General features: G+C 54.1%; 1 protein-coding gene across 2 annotated transcripts in view; it reads left to right on the plus strand.

The window, feature by feature from the left end:
* ITGA3 (integrin subunit alpha 3) overlaps window positions 1-18734 on the plus strand; it is a 35133-nt gene extending 16399 nt beyond the window's left edge. Inside the window, exons 8-27 of one of the 2 annotated variants that reach the window (XM_047757336.1) lie at window positions 434-630; window positions 3282-3370; window positions 3491-3627; window positions 3790-3876; window positions 5524-5591; window positions 5670-5806; window positions 6030-6179; window positions 6276-6373; window positions 6664-6811; window positions 7080-7148; window positions 8011-8090; window positions 8194-8271; window positions 8786-8888; window positions 8997-9179; window positions 9355-9477; window positions 10525-10638; window positions 11648-11746; window positions 16072-16197; window positions 16532-16674; window positions 17406-17532. In XM_047757336.1, coding sequence (XP_047613292.1) covers window positions 434-630; window positions 3282-3370; window positions 3491-3627; window positions 3790-3876; window positions 5524-5591; window positions 5670-5806; window positions 6030-6179; window positions 6276-6373; window positions 6664-6811; window positions 7080-7148; window positions 8011-8090; window positions 8194-8271; window positions 8786-8888; window positions 8997-9179; window positions 9355-9477; window positions 10525-10638; window positions 11648-11746; window positions 16072-16197; window positions 16532-16642 — 2197 coding nt within the window. In that variant the 3' untranslated portion in view covers window positions 16643-16674; window positions 17406-17532. Of the gene's footprint in view, window positions 1-433; window positions 631-3281; window positions 3371-3490; window positions 3628-3789; window positions 3877-5523; window positions 5592-5669; window positions 5807-6029; window positions 6180-6275; window positions 6374-6663; window positions 6812-7079; window positions 7149-8010; window positions 8091-8193; window positions 8272-8785; window positions 8889-8996; window positions 9180-9354; window positions 9478-10524; window positions 10639-11647; window positions 11747-16071; window positions 16198-16531; window positions 16675-17405 lie in introns of both variants that reach the window. The other variant, XM_047757335.1, reaches the window with a different exon arrangement.
* Window positions 18735-19830: the final 1096 nt, after the last annotated feature.

Consider the following 19830-nt stretch of genomic DNA (forward strand, 5'->3'; position numbering starts at 1 on the left):
AATCCAGGGATGCTTCTTTAGGGGCGGGGAGAATGATGAGGGAAGTGGGCTTGCCCAAGCCAGGGCCGAGTAATGGAGGTTTGCAGTGGTGCGTTTTTTTGGCCTGCGGTTTGCAGGGATTTGCAACTCAGTTTTGCGTGTTAATTTGCCACCAGACTTTATGGGATCCTGGATGTTTGCATGTCGATTTCGTGACGCCTGCCTCTCCTTGTCTATGCCAGTCGTTCGTACGGCTCTAACAGACGTGAGCTGTTGGGTGTGATCTGGGTTTGCATGGCTTCTCCACAACATGTGTTTTTTCTTAAGACAGGTCACGGTGACACTTCCATGTCCTTCCCATGACCTATAACCAGAAGTGCCATTTGTGGAATCATGCCTGCTAAAAAAGAGTTGTACTGTTTGTCCCATCTCCCCCTCCTTCTCTCCTGTGCAGGTGGCAGGACCTCCTGGTGGGCGCCCCCTACTACTTTGAGCGGAAAGAGGAGGTAGGGGGTGCCGTTTATGTCTTCATGAACCAGGCAGGCACCTCCTTCCCGGACGACCCTTCCCTCCTCCTTCACGGCCCCAGTCGCTCTGCCTTCGGCTTCTCTGTGGCAAGCATCGGCGACATCAACCAGGATGGATTCCAGGGTATGAGCCAGCACTCCTGCCCCCGCACCCACTGACTGAGCGCTAGCTGCATCCCAGGCTTGATAGGGCCCAAAGTGGAGATGGGCTGGGGCCCAGGTATGGGGAGCTCACAGCAGGGCTGGAGAGATGGCATGCAGAGGGAGCCCCCAGCAACAAGCTTGGTGGACCTCCTGGAGGAGTGGATGTACCACTGGGCATCAAAGGCTAGGCTGAGTGTGCACAACAGAGGGACCCGAACGGGCATCACGTGAGTGTGGTATTCTTGTGTGCTGTACCCGGATCTAGTGGGTGTAGGATGTTCACATCAGAGATGAGGCTAGAGGGTGGTATGGGGGTGGGGTGGACACTGTGAAAGCCAGGCAGAAAAAACTGGGGCTTTATACTTGGGCTATGGTAACGGGGTGTCCAAAAAGGTTGGGGGCAGGGATGTGATACGCTAGCATGGTATACCTTGGAAGATGATTCTGGAGGGCAACGTGGGGTGTATGGAGAGGGGAGCAAGCCTGGGGGTGTCACGATCAAGAATATAGTATATCAGGGAGTTCCCATTGTGGCTCGGGGGTTAAGAACCAGAGTAGTATCCATGAGGAGACAGGTTTGATCCCTGGCCTCACTCAGTGTATTAAGGATCTGGCATTGCCACAAGCTGTGGCTTAGGTTGCAAGTGTGCCTCGGATCTGGGGTTGCTGTGGCTGTGGTGTAGGCTGGCAGCTGCAGCTCCAACGCATCCCCTAGACTGGGAACCTCCATATGCCACAGGTTCACCCTAAAAAGAATATAGTGTATCAGGTGTGTGGTGTTAAGCGATAGGACGAGGTAGAAGTCGCGGATGGAGGGGATGTCATTAGGGCTCGGCCACATTTGGGGACCAATCAGACTTTGGCGTGTCAGGGAGAAGGACAGATCAAGAGGTCGAGCCTGGTTGCCATGGGACTCAACGGACATTGCACTGGCTTAACGTGCAAGTCACTTCTCTGACCATCTAAGTTTCCCAGAACATATCTGAAAACCAGAAAGACAGAGGGACCTCTCCAGAGCCAAAATAGGTGCTAGAAAGTTCCATTAATGAAGCCCAAGCATTTACTGATAACCAGAATGGTCCAGTTGTCACTCAGGACAACTCATTCTTCCTTCACTTACTTTTCTAACAAGTTTGGCTTCCTGGTTACCTAGGCGTTATCAGATCAAAAGTAGCAAACAAGAAAGTTTAAGAAGGTAAGACAGGGAGTTTCCATCGTGGCACAGAAATAAATCTGACTAGGAACCGTGAGGTTGTGGGTTTGATCCCTGGCCTGGCCCAGTGGGTTGAGGATCTAGCGTTTCCGTGAGCTGTGGTGCAGGTTGCAGACAAGGCTCGGATCCCGAGTTGCTGTGGCTGTGGTGTAAGCCACGAGCTGTAGTTCTGATTCAACCTCTAGCCTGGGAACTTCCATATGCCTCGGGTGCGGCCCTAAAAAGCAAAAAAAAGGATCCGACTAGGAACCATGAGGTGGCGGGTTTGACCCCTGGCCTCGCTCAGCGGGTTAAGGATTCGGCGTTGTCGTGAGCTATGGTGTAGGTCACAGACGTGGCTCAGATCCTGCATTGCTGTGGCTGTGGTGTAGACTGGCAGCTGTAGCTCTGATTGGACCCCTAGCCTGGGAACCTCCATGTGCCGTGGGTGTGGCCCTAAAAAGCAAAAACAAGCAAACAAACAAAAAGCAAAACAAAACAAAAAAAGGTAAAACATTTTGGATTTATTTGTGAAAATCCTGGTTAGAGTGAAAAAAAAAAAAAGGTCTGGCCATTTTAACATGTAGAGTTCATGACAGTGAAAACCCCAGCCCCCACTGTTAGACAGACATGGGCTCAAATAGCCTGTCTTCGACTCAGGAGCTGTGTAATGTTGGGTTTCCCAAGCCCACTGGCTCATCTGGGGGCAGTAGTACCTACCGCCAGCGCTCTTGGGAGGATTAGATAAGGCGAGGTGCTTAGTAACTCCCTGGCAAAGTCACCAATGGAGAACACCTGCTTTTGTGACCCTGCTGATAAAGGTCATTAGAGGAGCCAGGCCTCTGGAGGGGCAGGTGGTGGCGGAGAAGGAAGCCACTGTAATGAGGAGAAACAAACACCAGCCAGTGGTCAGGAATCGGAGGCTCTCACCTGCCTGGGACATTAACTGGCTGTGTCAGCTAAGTCACTCCCCACTCCTGGACCTTGTGTCCCTCCTATAAAAGCAGGCAATTGTGTGGCCGCTGGTCCCAGTCTTTTTTTTGCCATTTCTTGGGCCGCTCTCGTGGCATATGGAGGTTCCCAGGCTAGGGGTCCAATTGGAGCTGTAGCCACCGGCCTATACCACAGCCACAGCCACACGGGGATCTGAGCTGCGTCTGCAACCTACACCACAGCTCACGGCAACACCGGATCCCTAACCCACTGTGCAAGGCCAGGGACCGAACCTGCAACCTCATGGCTCCTAGTCGGATTCGTTAACCACTGAGCCATGACAGGAGCTCCTGGTCCCAGTCTTAATCCTGAGCCACAGAACTGTTTCCCCGATGCTCTGAGCCCGGCCCGGCAGGGAGGTCAATGGCATGCTGAGCTCTGTGTCTAGAGCACGGGGTTGGGGAACCATGGGTCCAGGGTGACCCTGCACTTTCTCTCTTCCACAGACATCGCGGTGGGAGCCCCGTTCGAGGGTTCGGGCCAAGTGTACATCTACCACGGCAGTTCCGGGGGGCTCCTCAGACAGCCCCAGCAGGTATGGTGGACAGACAGAGGGGCCCTTCCTCCTTCCCTCACCACCCCCCCACCCCGCCCATTCCCCCTGGGCCTCACTTCCCAGAGCCTGGCTCAGAGCCTGCCCCACTTCTGCCCCTAGGTCATCCATGGAGAGAAGCTGGGACTGCCTGGCTTGGCCACCTTCGGCTACTCCCTGAGTGGGCGGATGGATGTAGATGAGAACTTTTACCCAGATCTGCTGGTGGGGAGCCTGTCGGACCGCATCGTGCTGCTGCGGTGAGCCAGGGCACCTGCATGGGGTCTTCCTCTCCTCTATCCCTGAATGCATGGAGCCCCAGCTCTGTCCATCTTCAGCACCAGGCCCATGCAAGCCTGAGCCCCGACCCCCGCCTGGCCTGGGGCAGGCGGGAGGCACTGATGTCTTCGTTTTCTATGCAGGGCCCGGCCTGTCATCAACATCCTTCACAAGACCCTGGTGGCCAGGCCATCCGTGCTGGACCCTGCACTCTGTACGGACACCTCCTGGTGAGACTCTCAGGCCCCACTCTGCCCACCCGTTCCTCCTGAGCTGTGGGCAGGCCTGAAGGGACCCTGGCTCCCCAAACCCTTCCCTGGCAACTCCTGGTATCCCATCTTTAAAGGGTTGATTCTTGGGTAAGCATTGCTTTCCCTACCCAACCTCATTCAAAAGCAAAAACCCAGGAGTTCCTGTTGTGGCTCAGTGGGTTAAGAACCTGACTAAGTATCCATGAGGATACAGGTTTAATCTCTGCTAATCCCTGGCCTCGATCAGTGGGTTAAGGATCCAGCATTGCTGTGAGCTGTGGTGAGGTATAGGTTGCAGGCACAGCTCGGATCCCGCACTGCTTTGGCTGTAACATAGGCCAGCAGCTGTGGCTCCAATTCGACCCCTAGCCTGGGAACTTCCATATGTCACGAATGTGGCCTTACAAAGACAAAAAACAAACCAAACCAAAACAGAAAAAAAAAAAAAAAACCTTGCGAGAGGTAATGGATCAGTTGGGAGGGGGCCGTAGGGCATGGCGGTTGAGAAGAAGCACTAGACTGCCTGGTTCAAATCCCAGCTATGCCCACTGCAGTGGTAGGTGGGGGCTCTGAGGAGTGAAATCCTGGGAGAAGAGGGAAGAGGAAAACACTTAGGTGGATGGGATGTGGAGAAGGGGAGAGAGCCACCTTGAGCAAACTATTAATCTCTCTGAGTCTCAGATTCCCTGCCTATGAAAGAAAGTTGATAATAATAAACCAATTCACAGGGTTGTGACAAGCAAATAACATAATGTACAAAAAGCCCTTAGCGATCCGGTGTTGCCGTGAGCTGTGGTGTAGGTTGCAGACACGGCTTAGATCCTGCGTTACTGTGGCTCTGGCATAGGGCGGTGGCTACAGCTCCGATTCGGTCCCTGGCCTGGGAACCTCCATGTGCCGCGGGAGCGGCCCAAGAAATGGCAAAAAGACAAAAAAAAAAAAAAAAAAGCCCTTAGCATGGCACCCTATACATGTAAGTGCTCAAAAAATGTTAGTTGCTGAGGAATTTCCATTGTGGTGCAGCAGAAACGACTCCGGCTGGTATCCAGGAGGATGCAGGTTCCATCCCTGGCCTCGCTCAGTGCCGTGAGCTGTGGTGTAGGTTGCAGATGCAGCTCGGGTCTGGTGTGGCTGTGGCTGTGACGTAGGCCAGCAGCTATAGCACCGATTCGACCCCTAGCCTGGGAACTTCCGTGGACCGCAAGAGCAGCCCTAGGGGAAAAAACAAATATTAGTTGCTGAGATGGTTTGGTAATGATGGTGATAACCAAAGTATCTGGGTGTGAATGAAGATACTGAATCAGAAGGCAAAGGTCGACAGAGCAGGGAAGCAGCGGGCAGTGGGGAAGGAGATCTGGACTGGGGATCCTGCCCAAGACTGGGCTGGCGCACCTGCTCTCAGGGCCTCAGGTTCCCCATTGGTACCCTCTAACTGTGTTTTCTATGGCTCTAGTGAAAGTAGGGAGGGAAAGGGCGAGGGGCACTATGGACTCCCCAGTCTTGCCCCTGCTTTTCCCCTGTAGGGCCCTTTTCCCCTTGCCTGGTAAAGAGGGATGAGAGCCAGGGCCCAGATAGCTGGGTCCCACTGTGACCAGGCTCTCCTGTGTGTCTTCCACCTGTCAACAGCGTGCAAGTTGAGCTGTGCTTTGCTTACAACCAGAGTGCCGGGAACCCCAACTACAGGCGGAATATCAGTGAGTGTTGGGCTGCAGGGCGCGGGGAGGGGGGCCATGGCCACCTGGTCACTTGCTGACCAGCCTGTGCACCTGCAGCCCTGGCCTACACGCTGGAGGCCGATCGGGACCGCCGCCCACCCCGGCTCCGCTTTGCACACAGCCAGTCAGCGGTCTTCCACGGCTTCTTTTCCATGCCTGAGACACGCTGCCAGACGCTGGACCTGCTCCTGATGGTGAGGGAGAGGCGAGGGGTGGCACATGGGCACCACAGTCCCCAGGGGAGGTAGCCAGAGTCCCCCAGCCTAAGGGTGAGGGACTGAGGTCTCAGTCAGCCTTACAGGGTGTTTTCAGGGTGGAGGGGGCCTCGGCTCCTCCCTAGGGTTTAGGGTGGTCTGAGGATTCAACTCGATTTGGAGGGCAGCGCAGAGCTGGCTTCAGCTCACCTTCCTTTCCCAGGACAATGTCCGCGACAAACTCCGTCCCATCGTCATCTCCATGAACTACTCTTTACATTTGCGGATGCCTGAGCGCCCCCGGCTGGGACCGTGGCCCCTGGACGCCTACCCGGTCCTCAATCAGGCACAGGCTCTGGAGAACTACACGGAGGTGGGTGGGGCCGGGGCCGAAAGGGCGGGGACCGGGGGAGCTGTGGCGAGAAGGCGCTGTGGGTGGTGGGCCCTTCACACCTCCAACCACCCCCAGGTCCAGTTCCAGAAGGAGTGCGGACAGGACAACAAGTGCGACAGTAACTTGCAGATGCGGGCGGCCTTCGTGTCGGAGCAGGGGCAGCGGCTGAGCAGGTGCGCCCTAGGCCTCCGGAATTGGGTGGAGCAGATTTCATTGGCTATTGGGAATTGAGGGGCGGGACCCTATTGGTCAGGAAAAGGAGAGAGACCAGGTAAGATCTGAGGAGTGGGGTCTCATAGAGAGGCTAGTTCGAGGGAAAGGGATCCTTGTTAGCCAGCTGGGAGCTCTAAGGCTCGTCTTACCCGGCTAGAAAAGCGTCTTTCTTCCGAGGGGCGGGGCCTAAGGGATAGGGGCCGACGAGGGGCGGGGCTTTGGGCTCAGTCCGGGGCTCCTCCCCTCTCAGGCTCCAGTACAGGAGAGACATGCGAAAACTGCTCCTGAGCATCAACGTGACCAACACCCCCACCCGGGAACGGGCCGGGGAAGATGCCCACGAAGCGCTGCTCACCTTGGCGGTGCCTTCTGCCTTGCTGCTGTCCTCAGTGCGCCCTGTGAGTGCCCTCCGCCCCCCTAGAGCCCAACCGCGGCTCCACCATGTATTTGCATCTTACATGCATGTCATGTGCATGTGCTGCCATTTGCCATATATTCCCCCCCCCCCCGCCCCCGTACTCCTCTGGGCTGGGCTTCCTCGGGAGCCTGCAGCATCTCTGCTGCTAAGGGAACCCGGTTTTCAAGCCTCTAGGGCTTCAGGCCCTGTGCCACAGGGGAGGGGCTGGACAAGCCCTGCTCTGACCACCTGATTTGTCTTTTCTTCAGCCTGGAGCCTGCCAGGCCAACGAAACCATCATTTGCGAGCTGGGGAACCCCTTCAAACGGAACCAGAGGGTGAGGCCCAATCACACTTTCCCAGCCTACTGTGGGTCCCAGGCTACTCCTCTGATGACTTTCTTATCCTTCTCACCTCTGCCTTCCTACTTCCCAGGCTTCCCTGAAGCAAAGAGCCAGAGGGAGGGAGGGGGAGATACAGCAAGGGAGGGGGAGAGCCCCAGAGACTGAGAAAAATGGGGCCACTAGGGAGCTATGCACAAAGCTAGAGCAGGTGGAGGTGGGAAAAACTAGTTTTACTAAGCACCTACTATGTGCCAGGCCATGAGCCCAACACCATGCTCCTTTTATATCAGATAGTTCTCACTATCTTCTGAGAAGGAAGCTGCTGATTTGCAGAAAGGAAACATGCCCTTAGAAAGTTTCAGTGATTGCTCAACTTCATGTAGCTCAAAAGTAGTTTAAGACTCTGACTAGTGGAGTTCCCGTCGTGGCTAGGTGGTTAACGAACCCGACTAGCATCCTTGAGGATGCGGGTTCGATCCCTGGCCTCGCTCAGTGGGTTAAGGATCTGGTGTTGCCATGAGCTGTGGTGTAGGTCACAGTCACTGCTCAGACCTGGTGTTGCAGTGGCTATGTTGCAGGCCAGGAGCTTTGGCTCCATTTGACCCCTAGCCAAAAAAAAAAAAAAAAAAAAATAGCAGGGATGTCACTGAGAGAAAGGAAAGGGAAAAGGGAAATTGATGAGGTGAGGAAGGTAGAAGGGTAGGGACAGGTGGGAGGTGGAGACCTCACCCAGAAGGCAAGGAGGAGGCCAGAGAGGACCAGCTCCCTGGTATAGAATTCAGCCCCTCTCTTCCCCATGGCATCACCCCCACCTGACCCCAAACGCCCCTCTCTGCCTCCCTCACCCTCGTGGCAGATGGAGCTGCTCATCGCCTTTGAGGTCATCGGGGTGACCCTGCACACGAGGGAACTCCAGGCGCAGCTGCAGCTCTCCACGTGAGTGACCTTGAGAAGCCAGTCTGGGTCGGGGTTGAGGGGTCCTGGGACCTCCCCCACTCCAGCCACATCTCCTCCCCTTTCCCCTGCATGCCTTCCCCAGATCAAGTCACCAGGACGACCTGCGGCCCAAGACCCTGACTTTGCTGGTGGACTACACACTCCAGGCCTCGCTCAGCATGTGGGTACCACATCCCCCACCACCACCACCAGCCTGCTGGGCCCGGGCTAGGACCTCCCTGTCCCTAGGGAGTCTCTCAAGCTCCTCTGCCACCCCGCTCTTGGCCTGGTATCCTCAGGCCAATGCCACTGTCATTATGGTTACTATGAGTATTCTTGCAGAGCAGGTGGCAGTGGAGGCATGAGCAAACTGGGGTGAACGTGTTGATGTGACCCTGTCTTTTCATGAGAGTTCGTTGTGCTAAGGGTGTTCTAAGCATCATCTCATTATCTTCCCACAACAGCCCCATGATACAGTGACTCCACTTAACACATGAACCCCACTTTACAGATAAAGAAACGGAGGCTCAGAGAGGATAACAAACTTGTGTGAGGCCATACAGCTAGCAAGTGCTAGAGCTGGGGTCTAACTCAGCTCTGCCTGATGTCAGGGGAGCTGTAATTCACTGGTGCCCACCTCCCCCTGCCAGAGGCTCTTCTGTCTCTCATGATGCCAGCTTGTTTCTTACCCCTAGGGTGAATCACCGGCTACAAAGCTTCTTTGGGGGGACAGTGATGGGCGAGTCGGGTATGAAAACTGTGGAGGATGTGGGAAGCCCCCTCAAGTATGAGTTCCAGGTAAGAGGGTCTCTGGGTCCAAGGCCTTGGGGGTGTGATGGCTGGGGGATGGTCGGATGGAGGTGGTTTTCCATGAGACAGTGGCCATGACATTCTTTGTACCCACAGGTGGGCCCAATGGGGGAAGGGCTGGCAGAACTTGGGACCCTGGTCCTGGGGCTGGAGTGGCCCTACGAAGTCACCAATGGCAAGTGGCTGCTGTACCCGACTGAGATCACCATCCATGGCAACGGGTCCTGGCACTGCCAGCCACCTGGAGATCTCGTCAACCCTCTCAACCTCACTCTCTCTGTAAGGACACCAGCAAGATCATTTCCTTGCATATCATTTCCTGTGCCAGCTGTGGGGCGGCAAGGCCAGCATCTTCCTCTCCCTCCCCTTGTACACTTTTGGGGCCTGTCCTTTCCTCCTCGTCTCGCCTCTGCTCCCACGCCCGCCTCCAGCAAATCCCCTCTTCCCTCCTCAGGTTCCTGAAGACAGGCCACCATCTACACAGCGCAGGCGGCGACAGCTGGACCCGGGGGGAGGCCAGGGCCCCCCGCCTGTCACTCTGGCTGCTGCCAAAAAAGCCAGGTCTGAGACCCAACTGGTGAGTGGCCAGGGCAGGGGTGGAGAGGACTGTGCCCAACTGTCCCAAGGTGGGTGGACACCTACGGGGACACGAAGCAAAGGAGATAGATGCTACTTTCCAGGAGACCCACATCCTCATGTATTCCTGTCCGCTGAGCCACAGGGTAACTCCCTCTAGATTCTTCATACTCCACCCCTGGCTTGGTGGCACCCACAGCAGACCCAAAGGGGCCTGCCCTCATCCCTTCCCATACTCCCCCCCGCCCCCAACCTGCACGCTCATGTTTAAGGCACATTCTTTGGACCAAGCGTATCTGGACGTCAGTGACATGGAGAACAGGACATCTGATCCCTGTGCATGTAAACGGGGGCCGATCCCCAACATCACCTTCCCACCCCCTTCCCATGTTGAGCCTTTGTTCACTCAGGCTCCATCCGCGTGGGATTCACGCCTCCCTCTCAGCCCAGCTGGGCCTCACCTCGATACCCAGGCCTGGTCATCTCTCTCCCTTCCGACAGAGGGCGCCCTGCACCGCCCACATCTTCATCTCACCTCTCCCCATTCCCCAGCCTTAACCTCGTCCCAGGATTTGAGCAGAAACATCACTCCAATAGGTTGGGGCCCCTGGGAAGAGAATCAGTATCTCTTCCTTGGGGCCACTGAGTTGGCTGCTCCCTAATACAAGGCAAGGCCCCTCTGAGGGCAGGAGATGAGCCTCTCCAGGCAGGGACACAGCACCTCATCAGACTGGGGTCTCCTGGGAGTTCCCATCATGGCTCAGTGGTTAACGAATCCGACTAGGAACCATGAGGTTGCGGGTTCGATCCCTGGCCTTGCTCAGTGAGTCAGGGATCCGGTGTTGCCATGAGCTGTAGTGTGGGTCGCAGATGTGGCTTGGATCTGGTGTTGCTGTGACTCTGACGTAGGCCGGCAGCTGCAGCTCCGATTGGACCCCTAGCCTGGGAAGCTCCATGTGCCACAGGTGCGGCCCTAGAAAAGGCAAAAAAAAAAAAAGGCTCTAGAGACACAGCCTGCTTCATGTCTTCTGTTCCCTGCTCACCTCAGAGGTGTGACAATGACCGCGCCCGCTGTGTGTGGCTGGAGTGCCCCATTCCTGATGCCCCCATCATCACCAACGTGACAGTGCAGGCACGGGTCTGGAACAGCACCTTCATTGAGGTCAGTGCCAGGGTCTGGAGGTGTCTCCTGCCACCCACCTGGGCGAGGAGAGCAGCAGGGAGAGGGTGAGGCCAGGGTGCATGTGTGTGCCCGAGTGTGTCAGGGACAGCCTGGAGATCGATGGGTGACGGGTTGTGCACCTATTGTGTGCCGTGTCAGTGTTAGTCTGTGTCTGTGGACATGACATAATTCTGTCTCCGGCCAACCTGACCTTCTCTTGTGTGTCTGTTAGTCTGTCCTCTATGACTTTCCCACCTCCCTGCTTTAGCCCAAGCTGTTCCCTCCCCCTGGATGCCAGCTTCCCTCTGCTTCTCTGCATGCAAACTCCTGTCCAGCATTTGAGGTCTCCCCCAGATGCTTCACCACCAGTGAGGTCGTTTCGGACTTTTCCAGCTGAAAATGACCTCTCCTCTCTGGACACCCACAGAAGTTTCACAGAAGCCACACATGCCAGTAACCCACGCTCCGCTGCCGTTGCCAGCCTTCTCATGCCCCCTAAACCAAACCTCTTCTATAAGTGACCAGATGAAACATCTCTTCAGCTTTGTGGACCAAGCAGTTTTTTAATTACTCACGTCTTCACAGCAGCCCAAAGCTGCCCCAGACAATGCAGTGGAGGATGAGACGAGGAATGGGTGTGCCTGTGTGCCAGTAATGCTTTATGTCCGAACGCAGGTCATGGAAAGTAACACACCATTGTCAATGGACATTATATTTCAATTTTTTTAAAAACTAGGTCATGGGCCAGATTTAGCCCACAGACCAGACCTGGACTGCGACCTTCATTGTCTCTGCTGACCCCAGCATCCAACACAGGATCTGAGGCACAGCGGATTGCATGCTGTGCCTTCAAGGGTGGAGGAGGGGAGACGTGGCATCGGGTCCTTAGGGATGCTGCTGAAGGATGCTGTGTGGAGCGAGGGTGTCCTGGAGGGAGGGGCTTAGGGTCAGGATGGAGGCTCAGAGGGGCTTCACCTGCTTCTTTTGATGCATCCTTTCCCCCCTCCAGGATTACAGAGACCTTGACCGAGTCAGGGTAACCAGCTGGGCCACCCTATTCCTCCGGACTAGCGTCCCCACCATCAATATGGAGAATAGGACAGTGTGGGTAAGTGAGCATGTCAACTAGACAGCGCCTGGCCAGGGCGTGGGAGCACAGGGCATCTTTTCAGAGCATTCTCGCACACTTTAGCCACGGGGTTCTCAATCATGGCAGCACATGGGACTCCCCTGGAGAATTTCTGGTGTCTGGACTGCGCCCCTGAGCAGTGACATCTGAGTCTATGGAGATGGGACCCCAGTATTGGTATGTTTAAAAGTACCCACCCCCACCAGTGATTCTGCTGTGCAGCCAGCATTGAGAAGCTCTGCTTGAGCTTCTTTGATTTGCACGGCACCTCTGTGACAAGGATCCGTCTTGGTGGAGACTTGAAAAAAAAGTTCCCAAACTTGATTCTGAGACGCAATCTGGAAAAAGAAAGATGATGAAATTGCTAATAATTTGATTGTGCAAAGGATGTAAGTGGAGATATAGAGGCGATACCTAGAGAAGGTGAATGAAGGGTTGGTTAAATGCATTATGGTACATTTCCTAAAGTGAATTGAGGTAGTGGAGGAAGGGCCAGAAAGATCGACAGATCAGAATAAGACTTTGGGAGTTCCTGCTGTGGCGAGGGAGATCAGCCGTGTCTCTGGAGGACTGTGATGCAGGTTAGATCCTTGGCCTGGCACAGTGGATTAAGGATCTGGCATACGTCACAGCTGTGGCTTGTATCTGATCCCTGGCCCAGAAGCTCCATATGCTGCAGGGTGGCCAGCAAATACAAAAAAGAAAAAAAAAAGAATAGGAATTGACTTTATTATACAGATGGCATTTTAATTTTAAAATTTGATCTATTTATTTTTATGGCTGCGCCTACAGCATATGGATATCCCCAGGCCAGGGACTGAATCCAAGCCGAAGCTGTGACCTACACCACAGCTTAGGCAATGCTGGATTCTCAACCCACTGTACTAGGCTGGGGATCACATCTGTAGGTGCAGCAACCCAAGCCACTGCAGTCAGATTCTTAACCCACTGTGCTACAGCAGGAACTCCCTGATGGCATTTTTATTTTTTAAAATTTTTATTTATTTATTTAGTTTTGTCTTTTCTTTCTTTTTTTGTGGGGGGGGCACACCATGGCACATGGAGGTTCCCAGGCTAGGGGTAGAATTGGACCTGCAGCTGCCAGTCTACACCGCAACTCACAGCAACACCAGATCCTTACCCCACTGACCGAGGCCAGGGATTGATCCTGGGTCCTCATGGATACTAGTTGGGTTCGTTAACCACTGAGCCACAATGGGAACTCCCTGATGGCATTTTTAATTAGATGAAAGGTAGAAAAGGTAGATGATTAAGTAGTATCGGGAAAGTAAAGACAAATCCCTGCCTCACACCATAAACAAGAACACACTGGAGTTCTATTAAAATATTTAAATATGGGAACTAAAATATATCAGAAGAAAATTCAGAAAAAAAAAATATATGTTTTGTCTTTCTACCTTTTCTAGGGCCACTCTTGCGGCATATGGAGGTTCCCAGGCTAGGGGTCGAATCGGAGCTGTAGCTGCCAGCCTACACCATAGCCACAGCAACTCCAGATCCGAGCCGTGTCTGCAACTTGTACCACAGCTCACGGCAACACCAGATCCTTAACCCACTGAGCAAGGCCAGGGATCGAACCCTCGACCTCATGGTTCCTAGTCGGATTTGTTAACCAATGAGCCACGATGGGAACTCCCAGAAAATAATTTGATGGTAATCTTTAATTATGGGAAGAGGGAGTTATTTTACTTATTTATTTATTTACTTTTATTGGTTTCACCCATGGCATGTGGAAGTTCCTAGGCCAGGGATCAAACAGCACCGCAGCGACCCAAGCCACTGAAGTGATAATGCTGGATCCTTAACTTGCTGCACCACAAGGGACATCCAGGAGTCAGATTATTCAACTCAGAAATCACAAAGGAAGCATTTGACAGATTAGACTACCTGATATTTTACAGCTGTATGCAGCAAAAGCGATAGTAAAGAAACTGGCAAATGATATATTGCTTTTCATAAAGTTTATAACATATACGCCAAAATATTGATAGACATATTTTAATACATAAAAATAAAGGGCAGCATAAAGATAAACAGGCAGTGTACATAGGGCGAGATACAAATGTTCAACTATCTTTTTTTTTTTTTTGTCTTTTCTAGGGCCACTCCCGAGGCATATGGAGATTCCCAGGCTAGGGGTCGAATCAGAGTTACAGCTGCTGGCCTATGCCAGAGCCACAGCAACACGGGATCCGAGCCACATCTGCGACCTACACCACAGCTCACAGCAATGCCGGATCCTTAACCCACTGTGCAAGGCCGGGATCGAACCTGCAACCTCATGGTTCCTAGTCAGATTCATTAACCACTGAGCCACGACGGGAACTCCCAAATGTTCAACTAAACTGTAAAGGAGTAAAAATAACAGCAATGAGGGTTTTTTTTCCTATCAGATTAGAAAATATTTAGAAGAATAATGCTGTCTGGTGCTGATGAGGTAGAAGGAAATGCTATTGATTGGAGGATAAAATGATAGATTCTTTGGGGGGATGAATTTGTCAATAGCTATTAAATTTTTAAATGCACATTTCCTTTGATCCAGCATATGACACTATGTCTTAAAAGCTAAGAGGACAAGTATGTAAACCTAACCTAAATATATAGGGATATTTAAAGCATTGTTTATAGTGGCAGAAAATTGGAAACAATCTAAATGTCTTTTAGTAGAATATTTGTTCAATAAATTATGGTACATTTCCTACAACGACTGTGCAGTCATCAGAAGGGATTAGGTTGATCTTTATTAATTGACATCGAAAGATGAAGAAAAAGTTCAGAGAAGAGTATGTCTAGTACACACAGATCCCATTTATGTGGAAGAAAAAAGAGTATATGTTTAGGAGTTCCCGTCATGGCACAGTGGTTAACAAATCCGACGAGGAACCATGAGGTTGAGGGTTCGGTCCCTGCCCTTGCTCAGTGGGTTAAGGATCCGGCGTTGCTATGAGCTGTGGTATAGGTTGCAGACACAGCTCGGATCCCGCGCTGCTGTGGCTCTGGTGTAGGCTGGTGGCTACAGCTCCGATTGGACCCCTAGCCTGGGAACCTCCATATGCCGTGGGAAACAGCCCTAGAAAAGGCAAAAAGACAAAAAAAAAAAAAGAAGAAGAATATATGTTTAATATAGGCGTTTAAAAATACGGAAAGAGGAGTTCCCACTGTGGCTAAGCGGGTTAAGAACCCAACTAGTATCCGTGAGGATTCTGGTTCGATCCCTGGCCCCACTCAGGGGATTAAGGATCCGGTGTCGCCACAAGCTGCAGTGTAGGTCATGGGTGCAACTCAGATCCAGCATTGCTGTGGCTGTAGGCTGGCAGCTGCAGTGCAGATTCGACCCCTAGCCTGGGAGGCTCCATGTGCCAGTGGGGACAACCCTAAAAAGACAATAAATAAATAAATAATAAATAAAAATATGGAAAGAGATTCAACAAAATGTTGACGATATCTGTTTCTATAGAGTAAAATTACTGGAAACCTTTAATGTCCTTTATATCATCTGTATTTTTTAAAATAATAAAATAACTTTTTGAGAAATAGTGTACAGTCAGAAAAAGATCTATATATACATATACAGAATAATTTTATATTATAAAATATATAATATATATCTTCATTGATATATAATAAAGAAAAAAATGATACTATATGCTATGCAGTCTTTATTTTTTGTAAATATTTATGGAGTGCTTGCTGTGTACCAGGTATTGCTCAAAGCAGTTTACCCATGGTAAACACATTTAATCCTCCCCAGCAACCCATGAGGTAGGTATTACTAGCATAATCCCCATTTTACAGATGAACAACAGAGAGGTTAAGTGACTTGCCCAAGGTCACATGGCTAGTGAATAACACAGCCAGGACTTGAAGCCAGGTAGCCTGGCTCCAGAATCCATGTTTTTGGCTACTCTACTATACTGTGAGGTAGGCATTATGATTGCCTTATCAGATGAAATGATTTAAAGAGGTAAAATTACTTGTCTAAGGTCCCACAGTTCGTGAGGGATGGAGCTGGTACCCAAACCCGGATGTGTGGGTAACAAACTCAGCCTCCAGGCTGCCTCCCAGATCTGAGGCTGCCCCCTGTGAAGCCAGGACCGCACCTGGGAGAAATTGTAGGATGGAGAAATCTGCTGCTGTCAGAGAACCAGCAGGGGCTTTTCCAGTCCCCGAGTGCCCCCTACTGGCAGTAGATCAAACAGCAGGTTCCTGAGAACAAGGAAGGATGCGCTTGGGGGGCCTAAAGAGCGTGGACGCAAAGCTCAGCCCCTTCTCACCCCCTGCAGTTCTCCGTGGACATTGACTCTGACCTGGTGGAGGAGCTGCCGGCCGAGATCGAGCTGTGGCTGGTGCTTGTGGCTGTGAGTGCCGGGCTGTTGCTCCTGGGACTGATCATCCTCTTGCTGTGGAAGGTTAGGACACCCAGCCCGCCACTGGCACTCCCACTCTGGGACCACACTTCCATCTCACCCCAGCCGCCCCCATGTCCCCCCACCCCGCCTTCCCCCAGCCACACCCCCACCCCATCCTCACCTCACCCTCCTGGATGCACCTGTCCCGGTCAATGGGGGGATCTGCAAAGACGGAAAGGGGAACCGGGAGCACTGGCTCCCACCTCTCCACCAAGCTGGGGCTGGGACTCAGGCAGCCAGGTCCCCCGGCCCTAAGCCCCAGTTCACTGCCAGTGCTGCTGGCAAGGACCCCCCAGCTCCCCCTGATGGCCCCTCCCCCTCCCCCCCTCCGCAGTGCGGCTTCTTCAAGCGAGCCCGCACTCGCGCCCTGTATGAAGCTAAGAGGCAGAAGGCGGAGATGAAGAGCCAGCCGTCAGAGACGGAGAGGCTGACGGACGACTACTGAGGGGGGCAGCCCCCCACCCCCAGCCCACCCGGGTAACGCGGCCTCCGGGCCCCCTTCCCAAGCCCCCAGCTAGCTGGGGCCTCTGACTCTGTCCTATCTGCTCCTCTTCCTTCATGGGTCCTCTCTGCACCTGACTCTGTCCCTGGCGCCACCCCAAAGGGCAGGCCACTCTGTCTGCCTCCCCTGCACACCCGTGGGAGAGCTCCGGGTATCTGCCCTCCCCCAGCCTCCCCCCTGAGCTCCTCAAGGACTTGGGACCCCAAGAGGGAGCCATAAAACCCTCCCTGTGCCCCCTTCGCTTTCTGGGGATTGGAAAGGGGTCAAGACCAAGGCGGGACCCCATCTCTGAAGGCCACAAGACAAACTTCAGAGTGATGCGACTCCCCAGCCCCACTTCCAGGGCAGGAAGGGACTAGGGGAGCCCTTCCCCCTGGCAAACAGCCCTTTTCCTCTTAGGAGCCCCCTCGGGGTGACAAACTGGCCCCTCCCAATTTTGTGCTCAGGGACGGTCCCCACCCTTCCTAGCCATTCAGTCAGCCGTCTCAACAACTTCCCATCTATCTCCATCTGCCTCTCCCTCTCCTCTCTGCCTTCCTCTGGGGCCTCCTTTCTCTGAACCCTGTCAGTGCAGGGAGATGGCATTGTGGTTGGGTGGGGGTCCTGGCTGTGAGGACCTCTGGTGGGCAAAGAGGGGGCTGGGCACCTCTCCCCGCTGCCTCAAAAGCCAGATGCTGATGGGCTTCGTCTTCTCCCCCACCTCCAGTGCGACTTCTTTAAGCGTACCCGCTATTACCGGATCATGCCCAAGTACCACGCGGTGCGGATCCGGGAGGAGGCGCGCTACCCATCTCCAGGGAGCACCGTGCCCACCAAGAAGCACTGGGTGACCAGCTGGCAGACTCGGGACCGATACTACTGACACCCCCCACCCCGATCCCACCCCCGCTCCCCCCGTATCCCCTTCTATTTATAAGCTATGCCCCCGACAGTCCACAGGGGCCACTGCCTTTGGCTGGCACCAGCAGGCTTGGGCACACACACGTCTTCACGTGCATTCACGTGCCATCCAGCCGTGGCCTTCTCCCTGCAGGAGGGCCGGGGCCGTGGACCTTGCATTGCTGAGCACTGCAGCCCTGTGCCCTGGACATACATGCTTGTGGCCCGTGCTTGTACACCCCGGGTGGGGTGTGGACATGCGTGTCCCAGCTTCTGCCTGTGCCAAAACCAAGCCAAAGGACCTCCGCCAGAGCCAGGAGGAAGCAGCCCCTATTGTGGTGACGCCTCCTCTGTTCACACTGGACCCATCGTGAGCCATAGTCACTGGACTGACTCAGCCCTCGAGATGAAAACCACTGACAAAGAGCAGCCCGCTGGGCCCAGGCACAGCCCCCAGCAGCCATGCCAGAGCGTGGGAAGCCTGCCCGAGGTTGTCCAAGGGGGTGTTTGCAGGAGCTGGTTGTTCAGACCCAAGAGCAGAAGGAACTAGAAAGAAAGTCCCCAGGCTGGCTTTCTTTCATGAATCGAGGCGAAATCTCTGTCCTTGGCCACAGCCACCCATGCACTAGCAGGAAAGGCAGCCCGAAGAAAGAAAGAAGGACACGCTGCCAGGCAGCCAGAACACACTGTGCTCCGACGGCCCGGGGAGGCGGGGGACTCCTCAGCAGAGGAGGGGACTGGTCCTGGGCCAAGGAGATGTCCGAAGGACACAGAAGAGATGCCACTTCTCACCCATGTGACCAGCCCGACCTCTGAAGGCTTGGAGGGACCCCCCCATGAGATCACAGGGGGAGCAACACTTGAATGTAGAAGAGGGAGGGAGCCCTGCACCTGCCCCATCAGCCAGACCCCACTTTACCCCCATGGACCATGAGCTGGAGACGTGGAGCTCCCAGCTGTCCTTGGCTTTCAGAGCCAACTCAGCTCTGCCTTCTCCCCCCACCGTGGCCCATGGTAGAAGTTGAGGCTGGTTCCAGAAAACCTCTCCCACCCACCCCCATCCACGGTACTGTAGCAGGGGAGCTCCCTCCCCCTCCTCGTGCCTTCTTTGTATATAGGCTTCTCACGGCAACTAGTAAACAGCTCCCAGTTTGTACACATTGCCCAGGGTGTATTCCGGCCACCCCCACGCCAGCCTCATTCAGTCCGATGGATCTGCTCTCCGGCTGACCCCCCCAGCGGGACACAACCAAGCGCAGGGGTCTTAGAGGTTGGGAGGGTGAAGCTATATAGGGAAGATCCACTTCTGTTCTCAGGGGTCCCCCGTCTAAGGGACGGTCATGGTCGTATAACTGAGATCCAGAATATCAGATAAGGGAAGAGATCCGAGGAGAATGGGTGGAAACTAAATGGCTTTTTGATGGACCTCCGGCGAGGAGGGGTGGGTAGAGGTGGGGCTGTGTAGGGTCTGCAAGGGGCCAGGAGCCACTCTGCTGTAGAAACAGGTAGCCCTGGGTAATGGTGCAGGGAGGCTGGGTGCATGGGTGGAGAGCTGAGAGCCCTCGTCTGGTGGCTAAATTCAGAGAACCTGCTGTACTGCCTCAGTTTCCCCACCACCACCCTGGGGAACCATGCTGAGCAGATCAGAAGGTGAACCAGTGACCCAAGGCTGGAATACCTGAAAGGTCCTGGCATCCATTCCCCAGCCTCTGGGCAGGTCCACCCAGAAACCTTGCCTGCGACGCTTCCTCCCGGGGTGCTTCAGGATGGAGCTCACGGCCACAGCATGGGGCAAGCTCTCCACCGCCTCCTCTGCGCTAAGGTGTCCCAGCCACACAGACCTGGGGGTGGAGCAAGGCCACCTTCCCTATGACTTCTTTGTCCTGACCTGTGGCACAGGTCCTGTGGCGGTGATGTTTGGCAAGACGGAAGTTTGGATGTGACCACTCAGGGGCGCCTAGAGGCAGCTCCTCCATTTGACTCATCAGAGCCCACAGACCAGATGCTGGTCCCAGGGCTCCTCCTGGTGTCTGCCTCCCTGTGGCTGCTGTCTGCCCTCCACCTGCTCAAGGGGAGCCTGCCCCATCACTTTCTGGGTTGGGATTTGTCACCGATTGACAGTAAAATGTCCATGTCCTCCAGGAAAACCCCAGCCCCTACCTAGACCTTTGTTTTCCAGAACCTGGGTTGTTCACGGAGTCAGGAATACACACATGTGTGTTGTCAAAGCCCAGCTCAGGCTGAGCAGGGCT

This window comes from Phacochoerus africanus, chromosome 14 (genome assembly GCF_016906955.1).
Source record: "Phacochoerus africanus isolate WHEZ1 chromosome 14, ROS_Pafr_v1, whole genome shotgun sequence".
Lineage (NCBI taxonomy): Eukaryota > Metazoa > Chordata > Mammalia > Artiodactyla > Suidae > Phacochoerus > Phacochoerus africanus.